This window comes from Thalassophryne amazonica, chromosome 6 (assembly GCF_902500255.1).
Source record: "Thalassophryne amazonica chromosome 6, fThaAma1.1, whole genome shotgun sequence".
Lineage (NCBI taxonomy): Eukaryota > Metazoa > Chordata > Actinopteri > Batrachoidiformes > Batrachoididae > Thalassophryne > Thalassophryne amazonica.
Genome location: NC_047108.1, coordinates 3,455,231 through 3,476,689, shown reverse-complemented (window position 1 = coordinate 3,476,689; position 21,459 = coordinate 3,455,231). Strand labels below are relative to the sequence as shown.

The 21,459-nt window shown below is 41.7% G+C and overlaps 1 protein-coding gene across 2 annotated transcripts in view; it reads right to left on the bottom strand.

The window, feature by feature from the left end:
* LOC117511767 (homeodomain-interacting protein kinase 1-like) overlaps window positions 1-21,399 on the bottom strand; it is a 32,166-nt gene extending 10,767 nt beyond the window's left edge. Inside the window, exons 1-8 of one of the 2 annotated variants that reach the window (XR_004561076.1) lie at window positions 21,161-21,396; window positions 12,689-12,864; window positions 12,403-12,594; window positions 12,115-12,287; window positions 11,871-11,994; window positions 11,622-11,728; window positions 11,467-11,553; window positions 8,901-9,076 (exon numbers count right to left, since the gene is read on the bottom strand). Coding sequence is in view for 1 of the 2 variants with exons in the window: in XM_034171664.1 (XP_034027555.1) it covers window positions 11,624-11,728; window positions 11,871-11,994; window positions 12,115-12,287; window positions 12,403-12,594; window positions 12,689-12,864; window positions 21,161-21,230 (840 nt within the window). In the remaining variant the exon portion in view is untranslated. Of the gene's footprint in view, window positions 1-8,900; window positions 9,077-11,466; window positions 11,554-11,621; window positions 11,729-11,870; window positions 11,995-12,114; window positions 12,288-12,402; window positions 12,595-12,688; window positions 12,865-21,160 lie in introns of those variants that run through there. The other variant, XM_034171664.1, reaches the window with a different exon arrangement.
* Window positions 21,400-21,459: the final 60 nt, after the last annotated feature.

Below are 21,459 nucleotides of genomic sequence, written 5' to 3'. Positions count from 1 at the left end.
AACATGAACAATAACTCTGTGATCAACTTGTCCAAGTCCAGCAAATGCTCCAGAGGCTGTATTGTTGGTGTGAATAGTGATGCCGAAAGGATCGAGTGTGCTTATTTTATGACCACAATGCACATGCCATGCACACGCAACATGTGCGCGATGCATTCATAATACACCTGTAATATTGCCATGAAAATCTCAGTGTATCGGATCAGTTTCCTCACTACATGTGTTATATAACCGTGATTGTTTATCATATATTTGCTATATATTATTAATATATCCATAATTCATACTGGGCCATTTGCCATTTTTGTTGCGGACAACAAACTCCCGTAATTTGTGTACTCAGTTCATGGGTGATTCTTTAACTACGGGCACTATTGGCCTTGTAAATGTAATTTCCACCACACCATTGCCTTACAATATAAAGCGCCTTGGGGCAACTGTTTGTTGTGATTTGGCGCTATATACATGTGCTCTGATGTCACTGTTTATCTCCATAGAAACTACCCAAACAACCTTTCATACAAACTGTTTAGGGACATTACAGTGTTGTGGTGGAAATTACGGCAATAGTGTGGGACAACTACAACAACAGTTGTATGACATTGAATACCCCAATTATGTTTTGATTATTTTACTGATATTTTATTCAGAGATATTTTAAAACACTAGAAAAAAACGTTTCTTTACCATTCATTTTTATCATTGAAGATCAAAAGTCTGGGTGTGGGACAAGCACAAAACAGCAATATTTGCATATAATGATGCTGAAAAAAGGTGAAAAAGTCATCATAGACTACTAGAACAAATTTCTTAACACTTTCATTGTAAAGATAACTATAAAAGTGTGAAATTTCCCCTTTTTTCTGTTTTTCATATAATTTGATCAAAGGACATAATAAGTGCCCTTAGTCTAAGAATCACCCTCATACGCAATTGATCCTCTCCCCAGTGGGACAGGGCCCTAAGTAACTGCACTAAAAACATGACAACACGAAGTTGCAGTCTTAAAGGGCTATTCCTCAGAGTGCCCTTCTACTACAAATGCCTACAATCCAAAACAGTGCAAAAATGGGATTAAATGACTTGAACACCCTGTACTATAAGAGCTTCAGGCTTGCCTCCTCTCCTCTTGTGCCCTCTGCCAGACATTACTGACCTGTTTAACTTTGACAAAAACTCTCAGCAGACATTCATCAGGAGGGTGATTCTTTAACTACAGGCACTATTGGCCTTGTAAATGTAATTTCCACCACACCATTGCCTTACAATATAAAGTGCCTTGGGGCAACTGTTTGTTGTGATTTGGCGCTATATACGAGGGCTGTCAATAAAGTAACGGTCCTTTTTATTTTTTTCAAAAACTATATGGATTTCATTCATATGTTTTTACGTCAGACATGCTTGAACCCTCGTGCGCATGCGTGAGTTTTTCCACGCCTGTCGGTGACGTCATTCGCCTGTGAGCACTCCTTGTGGGAGGAGTCGTCCAGCCCCTCGTCGGAATTCCTTTGTCTGAGAAGTTGCTGAGAGACTGGCGCGTTGTTTGATCAAAATTTTTTCTAAACCTGTGAGACACATCAAAGTGGACACGGTTCGAAAAATTAAGCTGGTTTTCAGTGAAAATTTTAACAGCTGATGAGAGATTTTGAGGTGATTCTGTCGCTTTAAGGACTTTTCACGGTGCGAGACGTCACTCAGCGCTCTCAGGCGCCATCGTCAGCCTGTTTCAAGCTTAAAACCTCCACATTTCAGGCTCTATTGATCCAGGACGTCGTGAGAGAACAGGGAAGTTTCAGAAGAAGTCGGTTTCAGCATTTTATCCGGATATTCCACTGTTAAAGGAGATTTTTTTTTAATGAAAGACGTGCGGACGGATCCGCGCGTCGGGACGCAGCCGACGCGGTGCGGCTGCACAGGAAAAACACCTCCGTGTTGATAACCATTTGTAAAATCCAGGCGGCTTTTGATGGCTTTCAGTGGAGTGAGTATATGAGAAATTGTTTAACAGGCAGGACATGTTCCAACTTGTCCTTAAGGCTTTCAACAGAGGTGTTTTTCCTGTGGCGGAGCGTCGCGGCGGCTGCGTCCCGACGCGCGGACCCGTCCGCACATCTTTCATTAAAAAAATCTCCTTTAACAGTGGAATATCCGGATAAAATGCTGAAACCGACTTCTTCTGAAACTTCTCTGTTCTCTCACGACGTCCTGGATCAATAGAGCCTGAAATGTGGAGGTTTTCAGCTTGAACAGGCTGACGCCGCCGCCTGAGAGCGCTGCACGACGTCTCGCACCGTGAAAAGTCCTTAAAGCGACAGAATCACCTCAAAATCTCTCATCAGCCGTTAAAATTTTCACTGAAAACCAGCTTAATTTTTCGAACCGTGTCCACTTCGATGTGTCTCACAGGTTTAGAAAAAATTTTGATCAAACAACGCGCCAGTCTCTCAGCAACTTCTCAGACAAAGGAATTCCGACGAGGGGCTGGACGACTCCTCCCACAAGGAGTGCTCACAGGCGAATGACATCACCGACAGGCGTGGAAAAACTCACGCATGCGCACGAGGGTTCAAGCATGTCTGACGTAAAAACATATGAATGAAATCCATATAGTTTTTGAAAAAAATAAAAAGGACCGTAACTTTATTGACAGCCCTCCTACATGTGCTCTGATGTCACTGTTTATCTCCATAGAAACTACCCAAACAATCTTTCATACAAACTGTTTAAAGGGACATTATTGTTGTGGTGGAAATTACAGAAATAGTGTGGGACAACTACATTTTGTTTAAAAAAATCACAACAGTTGTATGACATTGTATACCCCAATTATGTTTTGATTATTTTACTGATATTTTATTCAGAGATATTTTAAAACATTAGAAAAAATGTTTTTTTTACCATTCATTTTTATCATTGAAGATCAAAAGTCTGGGTGTGGGACAAGCACAAAACGGCAATACTTGCATATAATGATGCTGAAAAAAGGTGAAAAAGTCATCATAGACTACTAGGACAAATTTCTTCAAACACTTTCATTGTAAAGATAACTATAAAAGTGTGAAATTTCCACTTTTTTCTTTTTTTCATAAAATATGATCAAGGGACATAAAAGTGCCCGTAGTCTAAGAATCACCCAGGACTGTTTCACCTTCAAAGTTTTACCCCGATGGAGCAAAGCAGGTTTCAAGCCAAACAAGGTATGAATACCTTGTTTAAAAAAGTTTGAACATGACCGAAACTCTTTGACTACAAATACCCGGAGGTTACTGCATTCTATCAGTGATTTTGAGAATCAGGATCAAATTTCTAAACAATTCAAAATTTTAATCCTGATTTTAAATCTGGTGCCGATGATTGTGTCCCGAGGGTGAATAAGAAGTCTGCGGGTCACAGAGTTTTCTCTTATCGTGCCCCTGTTCTGTGGAATGATCTACCTGCATCAATAAAACAGTCAGATTCTGTGGAGATTTTCAAGTCCAGGCTTAAGACACACTTATTCTCCCTTTCGTATAGCTAGCATACTGGTATAGTATGTTACTATGCTTTTTACTCTTTAAAATTAATTTTATTAGTAAATGGAGCGTGCCACAGCCTCAACTTTACCTAAAGTCTGGGACTTTTAGTGAAGCTTAGGACTAGTGTCAGTGACCACCTTAGTATTTCTTCTGGTTTTCTTGTTGCTTAATGCTGACAAATTATTCTGTATTTGTTGTCTTTCTGAGGCCTGATTCTGTTTTTTTCTTTCTTTCTCTTTTCTCTCAATTTGAGATGCGGCTCCATCCAGAGATGGGTGTGGTATCTGTTCCAGAAACCCTCCTGTCCTGTGCAGCGGCAACATCTCCTGTATGTTCGTGTTGTGAATTATTTTGTAATTTGTGTCAATATCATGGCCCAAGCAGAGGGTCACACATTTGAGTCTGGTCTGCTTGAGGTTTCTTCCTCAAATCTTCAGAGGGAGAGGGAGTTTTTCCTTACCACTGTCACCTGTCTTCTTGCTCTGGGGGTTGGTCAGGTTAGATCTTACTTGTGTTAAGCACCTTGAGGCAACTTTGTTGTGATTTGGTGCTGTATAAATTAAAATTGAAATTGATGATGGTCATAGCTACGTATACGTAAGTTTGTTCAAGATTGACCACGTTGGATCAAGAAGTTACTATAATGCTTCACAATTGCTATTTGGGATTAAAGAGGACGGAACGGCGCTCTGTGGAAATAACCCCATTACCTTCAGCAGAGAGACGAGTTGGTAAAAGCTACACTTTATTTCACCACTGGGGAAGAAACCCAGAGAAAGGAGACTGTGAGAGACCTTTTGTTACGCTTCCATGTTGTAGATATTTGCAGATATCCATTTAGCCTGCTAGCAACAAAGCGCTAATATCAATGGAAAAAAGGAATCATGACATTTGTTCAATTATGTAACAGAAACAGATCAAACATTTGATTTTTTTCTATGCTGAATCACAAAAAGAAAAAACTTTTTTTGTTGTTAGAAAAGTTCATTATACTGACACCTTCAGGACATTTGTGCTAAGCGGTAGTCACTTCTTTTCCTGTTTCATCTTCATATCTTTGCTCACCTGCATCACTCAGAGCTCATTCCACAGAACAGTTTCAGACTTCACTTGTGTTTCTTTTGGCACAGTGTTTAAAAACCACCGTGATGTTTTTCTAAAAATCATTCATTCCGCCTTCTTTCACACCATAGCTGCAAGCCATTGTCCTCACAAGTAATATTGTTTGAACTAATGAGCGGAGCGAGGACCTCTTCCACATTTGCTATTAAATGTCTTTGATGAATGACTCCTGTCCCAGCGGCTCGTGTTGTCATGAGCTTGACACCAGATAGAAGTGACGTCCTAAAAGAAAATGGAAAATTGATTTAACTCAATTTTCATCCCGAGAAAATAATTCATCCTTGCAATCCCACGCGGCAGCGCACAAAGCAACAAGAAAACTGTGAGTGTTTGCTTCCTGTCATGCTCATGGAGAAAGGCAGTGTTCTAATCAGCTGTTATGTCATCCCTGCACCATGCTGAACCAGTATGAATGTGATATGAAAGACAGACAGAGCTCGAGTTTAATTTGGGTGTTTCAGTAGGACTTACTGCTAAGCTAATTGTTCTTGTATTAGATATGAGTGTCTTCAGTCTAATGGAAAGAAACATTACAGGTCTAATAGAAAAGTCAACCAACATTTGATGGACAGAGATAAATGCATTTATCATTTATGCAAAGTTTGGCATGAGTTCAATATAAAGGAAACAACCCAAGTCGAAGAAGATCCATCACTTCTTCACATCAAAAGGAGCCAGTTGAGGTGGTTTGGGTGAGTATGCCCCTTCGTGTCTATGTAGGGATGTCTTCCAGGCAAGGCCAACTGGAAGTCTGTTCTGGGAACACTGGTGGGATTATAATTTCCAGATGGCTTGGGAACGCCTCGGGATCCCCCGGGAAGAGTTACAGGATTTGGCCAAGGACAGGAAAGTGTGGGATGAGCTGCAGGGTCTGGTGCCACCTCGACCCAGACCTGGATAAGTAGTAATGAATGAATGAACCCAACTCTGTCAATGCTGCTTTGCACAATGCTGTTATTTCTACTCATCAAAAATATATACTTTGTTTTGCCCCTGTGAGTTGAAAATGAAGTGAGTGGATAAATGGAGCTGTAATTTACACATATACGTATCTTTCACTGAGACTTTGCCAGAAACCACATTGTTTTTGCATGACAAGACAACCATATCACACCTGGAAGATGCTTCTAAAACAATGTTCTCTGTGGCAAACGTGGTGCGTTCTCCGTGTCCCCTCAAGGCCAGCCGAAACTGTTGGAGCTTTGTGAGATTCTTACACTAAGTCTGCATGGACAGTGTTCTGTGCAATGAGACCGATGCATCTGAAATCAATTCTCAAGGTCAACTCAAACTAAATTTAATTAGAATTTACAATTTACGCATCATTGTAAGAGTACTCGCAGACGGGTAAAACATATGTAAATCTCACAAAATGTGTGAAATAATATAAGCACAAACTATTACAACCAAGAAGCATCAATATTAAATTATCAGATTTGTCAACAGGAAGGGTGAGGGTTCAGTGCCATTTTCCACCTATTTTCAAAATTGTGATCGACCAAGATCCTAAAAATTGTTCACTATTTACAGAGTGGACCAATTTCAGTTTTAGTTTGGGGCAACTTAACCAATAATAGACATGTTTGGAAACTAAGGAGAAACAGACAAACCAGGCTAGTTCAGAAACAAAAGGACGTGCCTTTTAAAAGCAGACTGGAAGGTTTCCAGTATGTGGAGAGAAGACGTGAACAACCCACAGGTTAAAAAGCAAACATCACATGATCAATCAGTACAACATAAAATAAACCAACAGTCTGACATTTGTTTGTCCAGGAGACGACACAAGAAGGTCAGCTGGGCTCCAGACCAGGACAGTAAAATACCAGTGTAAAACTAACACTGACAGTGTTAATTTAACATTGTTGATTTTACTGTGTAGTTTCTGTTGTCTTATTGATTTAAAAGAGGAAACAGTTGTTTGACAATAAATGACTTCACCCAACCACTAACCACGAGTCAAAAAAGTTTGTGTCACCACTCATTCTCTGAAAAATGACCAAAAAAAAAAATTCTGTCAGTGTCTGTAAATGTTTGAGCACAGCTGTATATCAGAGTGTCGTCTTATTTATTTTGACCCAGTGCAGCACCCTCTATTCTTTCTTCACTGTCAGAAATCCCTTGGATCAGAATGACAGCAAAGGTTATGCAGCACTGTCAGAATCGATCCCATGACCTTCTTGCTGTGAGGCAACAGTGCTAACCACTAATGTACATATTTACCAAAAACAAACAAACCCAGACTGGGCACATAGACACGGGCAGCCATCAGAACGTCTGTGTCAGCAGAAGCAGAACATCCTGCTGAAAACCTGTCAGTCTCCTCCGGTCCACCTCAGGATCGACTGGAGTAAGCAGCTATAGAAAACGGATGGATGGATGGATTTCTGCTGATATTCAAACATGTTATAATCGAGAAGATGGTGAATGATTGTAGGAGACAACATGAAGTCAGTGAGGATGAAAGTTTGATGTAGATTCTGTTAATTACTGGATTGTCTCAGTTTCAAGCGTCCACACGACACCACGGGCAGTATGAAAAAAATCTTCATATCAAAGCTTTTGAATCTTAAAGTCTTTACTTATAAATATCAAATCATAATACAATGTACATTATTTATTGATATACAGTAGTGTTCAGAATAATAGTAGTGCTATGTGACTAAAAAGATTAATCCAGGTTTTGAGTATATTTCTTATTGTTACATGGGAAACAAGGTACCAGTAGATTCAGTAGATTCTCACAAATCCAACAAGACCAAGCATTCATGATATGCACACTCTTTAAGACTATGAAATTGGGCTATTAGTAAAAAAAAAAAAAAAAAGTAGAAAAGGGGGTGTTCACAATAATAGTAGTGTGGCATTCAGTCACTGAGTTTGTCAATTTTGTGGAACAAACAGGTGTGAATCAGGTGTCCCCTATTTAAGGATGAAGCCAGCACCTGTTGAACATGCTTTTCTCTTTGAAAGCCTCAGGAAAATGGGACGTTCAAGACATTGTTCAGAAGAACAGTGTAGTTTGATTAAAAAGTTGGTTGGAGAGGGGAAAACTTATACGCAGGTGCAAAAAAATTATAGGCTGTTCATCTACAATGATCTCCAATGCTTTAAAATGGAAAAAAAAAAAAAAAAAAAAAAAAACAGACACATGGAAGAAAACAGAAAAGTGCTGTGACAGTTAGAAGACGCCTGTGTGAAGCTAATTTATTTGCAAGAATCCCCCAAAAAGTCCCTCTGTTAAATAAAAGACGTGCAGAAGAGGTTACAATTTGCCAAAGAACACATCAACTGGCCTAAAGAGAACTGGAGGAATATTTTGTGGACTGATGAGAGTAAAACTGTTCTTTTTGGGTCCAAGGGCCGCAGACAGTTTGTGAGACGACCCCCAAACTCTGAATTCAAGCCACAGTTCACAGTGAAGACAGTGAAGCATGGTGGTGCAAGCATCATGATATGGGCATGTTTCTCCTACTATGGTGTTGGGCCTATATATCGCATACCAGGTATCATGGATCAGTTTGGATATGTCAAAATACTTGAAGAGGTCATGTTGCCTTATGCTGAAGAGGACATGCCCTTGAAATGGGTGTTTCAACAAGACAATGACCCCAAGCACACTAGTAAACCAGCAAAATCTTGGTTCCAAACCAACAAAATTAATGCCTCGCAGATGTGAAGAAATCATGATAAACTGTGGTTATACAACTAAATACTAGTTTCGTGATTCACAGGATTGCTAAAAAAGCAGTTTGAACATAATAGTTTTGAGTTTGTAGCATCAACAGCAGATGCTATTATTATTGTGAACACCCCCTTTTCTACTTTTTTACTAATAGCCCAATTTCATAGCCTTAAGAGTGTGCATATCATGAATGCTTGGTCTTGTTGGATTTGTGAGAATCTACTGAATCTACTGGTACCTTGTTTCCCATGTAACAATAAGAAATATACTCAAAACCTGGATTAATCTTTTTAGTCACATAGCACTACTATTATTCTGAACACTACTGTACACACAGACACTGGTGTCATCAGAGGCAGAACATCCTCCTGAAAGCCTGAGTCAGGTGTCTCCTCCAGGTGGTCCTGGTCTCTGTTTGCACATCTAAAAATCACACAGAAATAATTTGTTAGACTGAATAAAGCAATAAAGATACGAACACTGAGAACTGTGGAACATCTGACTCACGAGGCTGGATGGCTGCTGGTTCTACTTCTTCCTGCAAGATGGGGGTGAGGTCCTCACTCAGGTCCAGAGTTTCCTCGGCCCAGACAAGAGGTTCATCTGCCACATCCGTCTCCAGACTGTCCTCTTCCAGGAAGGGATGTTTGAGAACATCAGCAGGTGTGATCCGCTGTTCGTTGTCAAGGCACATCATGCATTTTAAAAGGTCCACAAACTCATGACCCTCCTTCTCTGTAGTGTTTGTGTCCATCACCTGGTGAAGCAAGAAGTCAGAAAGACATGTCACATGAGCCAAATGGCTGGTGGTCACCATAAACCCCATAGATGCTGGACAAACCCTCTATGACATCACCAACAGGTTTTCTTTCACGGGGTTCTGAAGCGCAAATCATGCAGCTTTTGATGTTTCCATTTTGGTCGTTCTTACTGAACCTCAGACTGTTAATGCATGAAGAGGTGCAGGGGCAGATTCATGGTTTTGTAAAGGGGTGTGTGTGCGTGCGCACATGGGGTGGGTGGATTTGTGAATGTATCTCGCTCTGGGGCCGATGCCCCCCAGAAACATTTTTGGTGCCATTTCCTGCATGTTGGTGCATATTTCACAACAAAATTTAATCACAGAGAAAAGTTCTACCCTGTTTTTATTCATTTGAACTTGTGCTCTACAATCTTGAGTGTGCTGTTATGATGTCATGATGACAAGTAACAGTAAACATTTGAACCGTCTTTGGCTAAAAAGGTGAGCGACCTCACTGAGTCATGGTCTGGAACAAATTTATCTTCACTTGGTGCTAAATACAGCATTCAGAAACAGCATTCAGCAGGTTTTTTGGCCCATGAGAAGGGGGGGGTGCAGGGAGTGCACCCCCCGTATCTGCCCCTGAGATGGAACGGCGCAAGACCGTGCAGTACCAGGCAGCAGTACCAGGCTGGGAGGAATAAAGCCTGAACACTTGCATCTTGGAGTTATGTAACAAATCAAAGCTAACGTGCTAACCTTGGGTCTTTTATAAATGTGTATTTTTATGGACTGGGTGGGGGGGTTTCATGATGGGTGGCTTTGGAGCTGATATTAAAACTTGTGACAAGCTTATTGTCTCAGTAACCTGGAAGATCTGTGGCACCAACCTCACCCACACCTGCTCATGGTGATATTATACAAATGAAATAACAAGAAACTTTGACTGGACAGAAAAGCTGACACATACATCCTATATGGTCTTTTAGTGCCACGAACAGCACAACAATCCACATGATCTCAGATATTTGGAATAAAATGCTCTGGACACAGCTGTCAGTCAAAGTGACCTCTGTGCTAATTATTCATAAATTAATGAAGCGGGAACAAAAACTATTACAGGCCAAAGCTGTTTTTTTTAACCAGACCATAAACATTTTATTTTTTTTGTAGAACTGTCTACTGCCACAGTACTTTGTCATGAACGGAACACTTTGTCTGTTGACAGAGCACCAATCAGATGCAGCCATTTCTTCTGTGCCAGTGAATGACTCTGTTAAATAAATCGTTCTGTCTGTTAAGCCGTGGTCACAACCCGCCGTACTTGCACGTGCGTGCAGTCTACTTGCAAAAATGTGGGCTAAATTTGGAGATCCGTACGTCGTAAGTACTGCCTCAGTATGAATTTAGCAGCACGGAGACACACGTAGACACGCCGTAGAGGTTTTATTGCATGCAGAACTTTCGCTGCAGTCAGGCTGCGGATTCACCAGCAATACAGATGACGCACGTTTTGAGTACTGCTTCAGTACGGATTCAAAGCAGCACAATTAACCAAATCTGTACAGAGGCAGTAGGCTGCTCACCACATACTATGGAGGCCGACAGACTTGCATGCACGACGCAGCTTCTCACTTGAACTTGGACTTTATTTCCAAACTTCAGCAACACACACACTCCACAGCTTCAGTCTGTTAACTAGCTGTAACTTTTCGAGGCAAGTAAATACACGTACAACTGACCGCTGCAGGCTGGACATGCTCATGCATCGCCGACGCCGAAAAACACCTGCCGCTCCGGTCCTGCTCATAAACAAGAAAAGCGACCCCACCCACACCCACACTGCTTTATTGTCAACTCTCTTTATCGTTACACTCCTAGAGACGTGCGCTGAACGTACTCCCTCCCTTCTCTTGCTACTGCCTCTCTATGTTTTCACAAAAACGTAGTGGCCGTGGCATCCGCAGAAAACGTACGGAGAAAAAAAACAAAAAAAAACAAAAAACGCACGGTGGGTTGTGACCGGCCTTTTATTGACTTCTTACCCATGTAAAGTTTGAGAATAGGTTGAGAAAGGAGACTAGGTTCAATTTTTAGCATTCATTCATAAATCCAGTTTCAGATTTGATGCACTGTGGCACACGCTACTTATTGACACAGTACTGTGGCCATAGCCACTTCCTTTGACATTTTAACATGCAGCTCAAAGGACAGTGACTCGCTATAGGAGCTAACCTCAAGAAGCCATTCAAGGAATTGCATGATTTAGTATTTTTGATTTTGCTTCACAACAGGACCAGAGGCTGGGGCTTGGTGGTCACACAGTCAGTGAATTAGACATTGGAGGCAAACAATTGTTAAAGGTGGTTGAAGGAATGCCTGGGAGGCCACTAGTGAGCACCTACCTCCATGATGTCCTCCAGACAGGTCAACACCACCTCTCTGGTGTCACAGTATTTGTGTCCCGTCTGCATCTGAATCAGTGCAGGAGTCTGCAAAGAGACTGTGTTAGAGTTAACTCTGAGAAAAAAAATGGATGGATGGATGGATGTGATGGTACCTTCAGTGTCCATTGATACGACGCCTCTCAAAGCAGTGGTTGGTGTATGGTCCCAACCTGAGGAGGTGCTCTGGGGGCAGACCCTGTGTGTCCACCATGAACTTCATCTGAAGACATCAAATCCCACTGTGCAAACACTGACTTTTCTTTCACAAATTGTTGCCTTTGCAGGAGCAAATGTTTCTGTGTTTACGAGGGCCATGGATTAATAACAAATCCAGGACGAGCTGGACAAAAAAAAGAACTTACCACATCATAGGAATGATGTCCGGGATACGGGGTGGTTCCCATAGCCAGCTCAGCCACAGACACACCGAGCGACCACATATCAATCTCCTCACTGTAGGCCAACCCTAAGTGGACCTCTGGAGCTCTGAGCAAAGAGGAACAGAGCAAAATTACACATCATCCACCAAAGGTTTAATTTTTTCATCAATTTTCAGGGCAGAAACAAGCAACTCTGTCAAATGTTCTCTGCAGTATTTGGACTTACTGGTACCACAAGGTCCCTGCAAATGATGGAGGCTCGGAGATGTGCTGAGCCAATCCAAAGTCAATCAGTTTGACCTTTAGTGGCTGATTGTGGTCGACCACCATGATATTCTGGGGCTTTATGTCGCAGTGGATCACACCCAGGGTCTGCAGGTGGAGTAGTGCGGTGGCCATCTGCAGTCACACAAACATTTATTGTTGTTAGGAGAGAGATGACAACTCCAAATGTCTTACTTTAGTTCCATATATAATGTGTACTTTTTAAATCAAAAAACAAAACCTCACTTACTTGCTGCACGACAGCTCGGAGGTCACTGACGCGAAGAGGCTCAAAATTCATTTCATCCATATAATCATGAAGGCTGTGGAGCAGGAGTTCAAACTTGAGACAAATGAAGTCTCTGTGCGTGAAGGCATCGTACCACCTCACAATGTTGGCCTTCTCTGGGTCCAGGACACTCAGGAGTTTCAGATTGGCAAGCTGTGGAAGACGTGTGACAAATCATTTATGAAGGTTTACAATGCATGACTGAAATAAAACTATCTTTGAAGTTAAAGACTGGGACTGTAATGACCTCTTTCTTTGTCTCTCTTATCATACTGGGCTTGTTCTTTGAAATTTTGATGGCCACGTCCTGATAGGTCACTTTGTGTCGACACCTGGCCACCTTCCCATAGCTGCTCTCACCCAGAAACTTCTGCACCACATAAAAGCACTGGAGCACATCACCCTCCCTGACAGGGAAATCATCTGTGGGGGGACAAGAGGAGCCACGAGGCAGAGATCAACACAAAACACAAGTGCAATCGCAGATTTCTGACGCCCACCAATCTGGATCCAGATCACCTCCAATATTCAGTGGAGTCATCTATGCCCTAATATCTATCTGTGGTGCAAATTTAGTGAGAATCTGTGTAGTAGTTCTGACATAATTCTTAAAAGCTCAAGATGGTGCATAAGGTGGGTTACTGTGATGACATTCATTATTCATTAACTCCTGTCTGCTAAAATTGCCAGATGTGGTAGAATTTCAAACAGCTCAGTTAATTTATGAGGCGAGAAACAAACAGCTACCAGATGACAACTTAAAAAGCTCTTTGTTGAGAGAGAAGGTGGGTATAATTATAGGGAAAACTCAAATATCAAAACCTAAAGTGTCTGAACAACCATGAAAACAATGTGCATTTCAGTCAGTGGTGTGAAGGTCTGGAACAAACTCGGCAAAGAGCTGAAACAAAGTCCAAGCATGAGTCTGTTTAAGAAAAGGCTCAAACTGGTTATTAGTAATAGGTATGGGGGGGGGGGGGGGGTGAGTGGTACAGATATGCTAACAGTGTGTTGGGATGTGAACGTGTGGGTGTGTTTGTATTGTGGTTTAAGTGATATTTTGGATTGGAGATGTATCCTGGTTTGCACAAAAACTGGACTAATGTATAGTTGGGCTCAATTTACAGTCACAAACTCAAATAACCTGCATATCTTTGCAAGTGGGCAGAAGCCGGAGCACCCGGAGGTAGTGATGGGACGAACAACACTGGTGGGTCAGCACTGTGTTGAGCACACAAGAGTGAAACCGCGTATTGGTGTATGTATTGCTTTAAGAAAAAAATCATGTGACCAATACAGGAAGTGTGTCGTTCAGATGCGCCACCCTAAATTGTGTTTATAAGGAAACAAACTGTATCAACATGGTGCAGATTTGTTGGAGTTTTGCTGTTGGAGCTGGATTTTGGATTTTTGCTTGCCCTCACCTTGTTCCACTGACTTCATGGATCGTTCAAAGTTTACCCCAGTCTGGAATAAGTGATTTTTTTTAATGCCAAATTAGGTAAATCTTTTCCTCCTTTGGGCATTGTTTCCTGTTATTTTTTCAGTTAAATATGTTTGTACTCCTTTCTGGTAAGAGGTTTGAATTGTTTTCAGATAAAGTAACGTTTTATTTTATTGTCGGTGAAGTGTCGGCTCTGCTCCACAGAGCTGTCTTACATCAATAAGAGCACTTCATCAATGCTGAGGCATTACAGAGCTCGGCATGGCAATGCGGAATTGGCAGATACTCGTGTGAGTACCCCAGGCAAATTTTAACTCTTGAATTTTACGTGTATTACAGACAAATATGCTATATTTTACAAACCAACTCATCCATCCATTTTCTTCCGCTTTATCCGGAGTCGGGTGGCGGGGGCAGCAGCTCAAGCAAAGCTGCCCAGACAAACTAACTCAGTTTAGCATTTACACAAACAAGGTTTTAAGCAAAGTTTAAACTCTTCTCATGAACAGCTTAACTCGACACACAAATTGAGCACATGAAATTATGGAATGATGAGATCATATTTTAAACAGAGGACTGGCAACTGAATATTTCACAGGCTGATGTTGGGTTTGCAGCACGTTAGCTTTTCCATCTTATTTTCATTTTATTTACCTGCAATGATTTTTATAACTATTGCAGGGGTCACTATTAAGTGACCAACACAGTGTCAATAAGCGAAGTGCGCATCGCATTTGCACATGCGTGGGTCAAACGGGGGCAAAAATTCCAGCTTCCAAACTCACACTGCTCCCATTGAATTTCATATACAGTAGCATTAGCGGACTGTAAAAGTTAAGGCTTTTACAGGGATTGCTTCAAAGGCTTTAAGCCTTAAGCGATGCATACAATAATGACAGGGGCGCATTGTGCTGTTTTCAAATGCTCGAACGGAATTTATAGGCTTGAAAGTTGGCTGAAAAAACACGATTGCAAAGCTCCGCCGAGTCCACCCAAAGATGGAAAGAAGAAGAAATGTGGTCGGAAACCTCAGTTCATTCTACACAATTTCGCCACAGAAAAGAAAGATCCAGACGGACGTAAAAGACTGACTAAAATTGTAAGTTTCTTGCACACATTTATTTTGTCAATATCCTGAAACCGTGCCGCTGTTTTTGTGCATCGGCATATGACTGTAATGTCACTGTAACGTGACGTGTAATACTGTAAAACTGACATATTCTATAAACAAACTGTCATTATGAAGCCGGCGGAGTCGCGATTTCTCATCCCTGCTTAGCAAATATTCTGCAATATCCACAGTTTCAGTCTCTGGACTTCGTCTAACCATCCATCAGTTGCCTTCAAGGGGTCAGAAATTTGTTTGTCTCCAACTATCAACAAGGACTGGTCATTTTCGACAGCAGCGCGCTCTTCCTCCTTTGTCGGCACCAACGGTAGTTTCTCTAACAATGCAGCACATGCAAGCACAACCAGCTCTTCTTTCCGCTTCTGTCCACTGCCGTACGTAGTCCTGGTTGTAACAGGCAATCCGCGGAGCTTACAAAAACGCTTTAAATCGTCAACTTTCCAGCAGCTGAAATGATCCAAATCACAGCACTCCTTGCTGCTTTCTACCGCCATAGCTTGTGGGTTGGTATTCGAAAAATTTAGCCTACCCATAATGCACCGCGCGGCCCGAGATGTGCACTTCGCTTATACAGTGCTGATACAGTTTGTGTAGTGTGTCAATACACTCCTTGAGGTATCATCATCCCATCACTACCCGGAGGGAACCCACGCAAAGGGAGAACATCCAAACTCCACACAAAGGATCAGACGCCAAGTGATCCCAGGACCTTCTACCTCTGAGGCATCGCTGTTTAGGCAATGGAAAAAAAGAGGTTACCTTACAAACATGTAAATTTTCCAAAACAATAGCAAACAAAGTGTGAAACATTTCTGATTCATTACATTTGTAATCATTTTCAGTCACACCGACCCCAAAACACATGTTGAAACTGAAATTTACTGTTGGAACAAGGAGGTTCTTAACTTTCTAAAGACATCACATCAATTGTCAATGTAAACCAGATATTCAAGACAAGTCAAAATATCACTGTTACTGAACTGTGAAGAGAAAAAACAAAAAAACAAAAAAAAAAAAAACAGAAAAGTGCCCCAGTAGACTTGTTCCCATCATGTCATCATTTGCACTGTTTCTTTCTCTTTTTGCTCTGTATGCACCACTCTGCATTTAATCATTAGTGATCGATCTCTGCTCCCCTCCACAGCATGTCTTTTTCCTGGTTCTCTCCCTCAGCCCCAACCAGTCCCAGCAGAAGACTGCCCCTCCCTGAGCCTGGTTCTGCTGGAGGTTTCTTCCTGTTAAAAGGGAGTTTTTCCTTCCCACTGTAGCCAAGTGCTTGCTCACAGGGGGTCGTTTTGACCGTTGGGGTTTTACATCATTATTGTATGGCCTTGCCTTACAATATAAAGCGCCTTGGGGCAACTGTTTGTTGTGATTTGGCGCTATATAAAAAAAAAATTGATTGATTGATTGATTGATGTCTTTGCACGACTACATTTGTATTTTCCATCACTTTCCACATTTTAGTGTTTTTCATGTTTTTTTCCCCCCTTGTTCAGTGAAAGAAATCTAATCTCTGTTGATCTTTAACAAGTGTATCAAAGTCAGGCTGAACGTCTGAGGGGGTGATGTGAAGCCGACCGATGATCATCAGTGAGAGAGGACCTGACTTGTTAGACTTCATCACTGAAAATGTTTGTTCACATATGTAGGTACAACCCCTGGCAAAAATTATGGAATCACCGGCCTCAGAGGATGTTCATTCAGTTGTTTAATTTTGTAGAAAAAAAGCAGATCACAGACATGACACAAAACTAGAGTCATTTCAAATGGCAACTTTCTGGCTTTAAGAAACACTATAAGAAATCAAGAAAAAAAATTGTGGCAGTCAGTAACGGTTACTTTTTTAGACCAAGCAGAGAGAAAAAAAATATGGAATCACTCAATTCTGAGGAATAAATTATGGAATCACGAAAAACAAAAGAACGCTCCAACACATCACTAGTATTTTGTTGCACCACCTCTGGCTTTTATAACAGCTTGCAGTCTCTGAGGCATGGACTTAATGAGTGACAAACAGTACTCTTCATCAATCTGGCTCCAACTTTCTCTGATTGCTGTTGCCAGATCAGCTTTGCAGGTTGGAGCCTTGTCATGGACCATTTTCTTCAACTTCCAAAGATTTTCAATTGGATTAAGATCCCGACTATTTGCAGGCCATGACATTGACCCTATGTGTCTTTTTGCAAGGAATGTTTTCACAGTTTTTGCTCTATGGCAAGATGCATTATCATCTTGAAAAATTATTTCATCATCCACAAACATCCTTTCAAATGATGGGATAAGAAAAGAGTCCAAAATATCAACGTAAACTTGTGCATTTATTGATGATGTAATGACAGCCATCTCCCCAGTGCCTTTACCTGACATGCAGCCCCATATCATCAATGACTGTGGAAATTTACATGTTCTCTTCAGGCAGTCATCTTTATAAATCTTATTGGAACGGAACCAAACAAAAGTTCCAGCATCATCACCTTGCCCAATGCAGATTCGAGATTCATCACTGAATATGACTTTCATCCAGTCATCCACAGTCCACGATTGCTTTTCCTTAGCCCATTGTAACCTTGTTTTTTTCTGTTTAGGTGTTAATGATGGCTTTCGTTTAGCTTTTCTGTATGTAAATCCCATTTCCTTTAGGCGGTTTCTTACAGTTCGGTCACAGACGTTGACTCCAGTTTCCTCCCATTCGTTCCTCATTTGTTTTGTTGTGCATTTTCGAATTTTGAGACATATTGCTTTAAGTTTTCTGTCTTGCAACAGCTCTCCAAGGTGTGATCACTCCTTTTTAGATGCAGACTAACGAGCAGATCTGATTTGATGCAGGTGTTAGTTTTGGGGATGAAAATTTACAGAGTGATTCCATAATTTATTCCTCAGAATTGAGTGAGTCCATATTTTTTTTTCCCTCTGCTTGGTCTAAAAAAGTAACCATTACTGACTGCCACAATTTTTTTTTCTTGATTTCTTATAGTGTTTCTTAAAGCCAGAAAGTTGCCATTTGAAATGATTTTAGTTTTATGTCATGTCTGTGATCTGCTTTTTTTCTACAAAATTAAACAACTGACTGAACATCCTCCGAGGCCGGTGATTCCATAATTATTGCCAGGGGTTGTAGATCCAAAGCAAACCAACATTTTCTGAGCCCGTTTTCTCAGGTTTGGAAAGTTTTCTTCCTTCAGAGAGAAGTAGAAACCCAGCAGTGATTCTGACTTGAAGTGTTCCGCCAGTACTGCATCAGACTGCAGGTCAATGAGTTTCAGCTGAACATCACTGGGTGCATATCCACACTGCAGGTAAAAGGAGAGGAAACTGCGCATTTCATCCTCAACTTTTTTTAAATCTTCAAATCGTCTTGAAAACTCAGCATGCAGTGCTCCTGACATGGATGAGTACTTGTGGAGGTGACCAGTGGATGGTGTGAGTTCTTTCAGGCTTTCATGTGAGTGAGTGTTGCTGTCCAGTTGGCTGGAAAGAAACTGCAACTTTCTCATAAAAGCCTTCACCAGACTGTGCGTTTGATGGACAAACAGGCCATTGCCTTGCAGGTTGGTGTTCAGTCCATTCATCACTGCAGTCACATCAACAGCAAATGCAAAATCTGCCGTCCAGTCCGCATCTGAAAGCTCTGGGATGTCTTTCCCTTTCTTCTCATAAAACTCATGAATCTCTTCTTTCAAGTCCCAAATTCTTTTTAGCACTTGTCAGATGGCTCGGCCCGGGACAGCTGTGTGGCATCTGATGTTACCATGTTCAGTCTCATGCTCCTCTAAAAGTGGAACAAACTCTCTGTGATTCAGTGCTTGTGCCCTGATGAAGTTAACTATACTGATTACCACATTAACAACATGCTTAATTTTTAGCACTGACTTGCACAACATATAATGATGAATAATACAGTGGAGAAAAAACCATTTTTGCCCTGGGTTCAGTTCAGCCACTTTATCCTTCATCCGTCCGACATTTTTCCCCGTCAGATTTGGACAACCATCCATTGTGACACTTGTCCCTTTCATTGGCCACATTGTTGCCAGCTCCTCTGTAATCTTGAAGTCCTGCGTTATCTCACGGAGAAATACGAGTAACTGGGCTGTGTCACGAACGTCACAGCTCTCATCCAAAGCAAAGGAGAAAAAGTATAAACTTGTCACTTTACTTTGCAGCTGAAGCTCCAGATTCCCGTGATGTCCTCTACCCTTCTGCTCACTGTTCGCCTGGACAGCGGGATTTTCTCAAATGCTTCTTTTTTTCTCTGGGCATATTAGCGCTGCAGAGTCCACCAAGCACTCTTTGACAAACTCCCCCTCCGAGAATGGCTTACTGTTTTTTAGCAATTTTGTGGGATATCACAAAGCTGGTCTTGGTTTCTGCTTCCTTGGATGCATGAATTTTGGTAAAAAATAAATAAATAAATAAATAAATAAGCCTTCAAGCTTAGCTAGCAAAGCTTCTAATGTCTGTGCTCTTTTTCCGCTTCAGCCAAGTTTTTATATATCCCCGCATGTTTTGTGTCATAATACCGACTCAAATTATACAGTAATCTTTGAACATGGCAACCTGCTCTCCACAAACTAAACAAACAGCTTTACTTCTAACTGCAGTAAATAAATACTTAGGAGTCCATAATTTGTTGAAAATTTGGCAATCAGCAGCCACCTTTCTTTTTTTAGCGTGAGCGGACATTTTTGATGAGTGGTGCACACTGATTGAATTTAATAATAGGAAATAATAAAAACATGAATAATAAATAAAGGAATGCAGTGTTAGTTCAGTCCGGTCACACTGCACACTACAACAGCTGAATGAAGGAGAAAAATTCAAAAATGGTCAGGAAAAGGTGGGCGACTGATCCTGCACCTTTCCCATCACCAAAAAGAGCGCATCAAGAACGCATGAGTGTGAAAACGAAACATTCACGATCATGGGGCCGAAAGCGGGAATAAAACCAAACCGGGTCCTGTGCTGGATCCACGGCCCCGCCCACCATCTCCATTGCTGTCCCCACGGATAGCGCAAATGCGCCGTGCCAGGCTGTGTGGCATGAGGCAATCGCTCCATGCCTTGCTCTGCTATTACGTGATGCGTGGTGCCAGGCTGTGGGGCATGAAGTGATCGCTCCGTGCCTTGCTCTGTCATTACGCGCTGTGCCAGGCTGTGTGGCATGAGGCGATCCCTCCGTGCCAGGATCGGCTATTACGCAATGGCGCAGTACCAGGCTGTGGCATGGGCCGATCACGCTGTGCCAGGCTCTGCTATACTCCGGAGGACACGGACACGCAGCCACAAAGGGCTTGGAGGTGGACAAAGGTCACCCGCAACACAAACTTGATAGATTATTAAATATTTTGTTCTGTAATTCCAGGTATTTGCGGGTAAGTGCAAGTCAGCCAAAGGGTTGGATACGACCAACAGGCCGTAGAATGCCCAGATGTGGTGTAGGGCAGTGGTGTCCAAACTATTCCAGAAAGGGCCAAGAGGCTGCAGGTTTTCTTTGCAGCCACTGACTCCAGCAGGTGATTTCACTTATTAACACTTTGAGCAGGTTGGGATGAGTTCAGTGAAATCACCTGCTGAAGTCAGTGGCTTCAAAGAAAACCTGCACCCTCTCTGCCCTTTCTGGAATAGTTTGGACACCGCTAGTGTAGGGAGTCAGACTCAGAGAAAGAGTCTCAGATGTGCTGCTGTTGCACTGTGATCGCTTCCCGTCTTTTATGTGGAAATAAGTGTTGCACAAAAGCTTCACATACCTGTCGCTGAGAAAGATGATGATGAGAGTGCAGTTTTAACCAGAAACTAAGCGATAATCATAAATTGCTGCTGATACTCCGACATGACGCATGCGCAGTGAAGGGATGGGGGGGGGGGGTCAAACAAGACATATCTCGTTTTTTTGCTTTTTGATGCAGTTCAAATATATTTCGAAGTGGCCGTAATTACTTGCTGATAATTTTTTCCACTTTTTCTCTACACATATAATTTACCAAATGACATCAAAATGTATATATTTGCTCGCTGTTTAATAGCAACTTCATGCAGCACCACTTTAGTATGTTAAAGTAACAAAAAAAACTTAAGTTTGTCATAACAACTTGATTTGTTAAAGCTAACTGTTAGCTTTAACTTAGCACTGCGTTTGCACTTACCACGCTGAATATCTAGTGTGGTCTCCCGGACGTAACCATCCGGCTTCCAGGAGAGAACTTTAACCTTCATTTTAAGAGGACAAATAGACACATTCGGTTAATTTAAAGAAGAGAACGTGAGCTCGTTCACGCTGCCATCTGTTAATGTTGCCGGATATTGCTAAAGTCGTGTTGCATTGTGGGGCAGGCTGGAGCTCACACGTTGCGTTCACTGCAGCTCGGAAATCGCTGAGATGTGCAGAGTCCGTTCATGTATAATTACATTACTTTAACACGTCTTTAAATACTCTAACATTAAA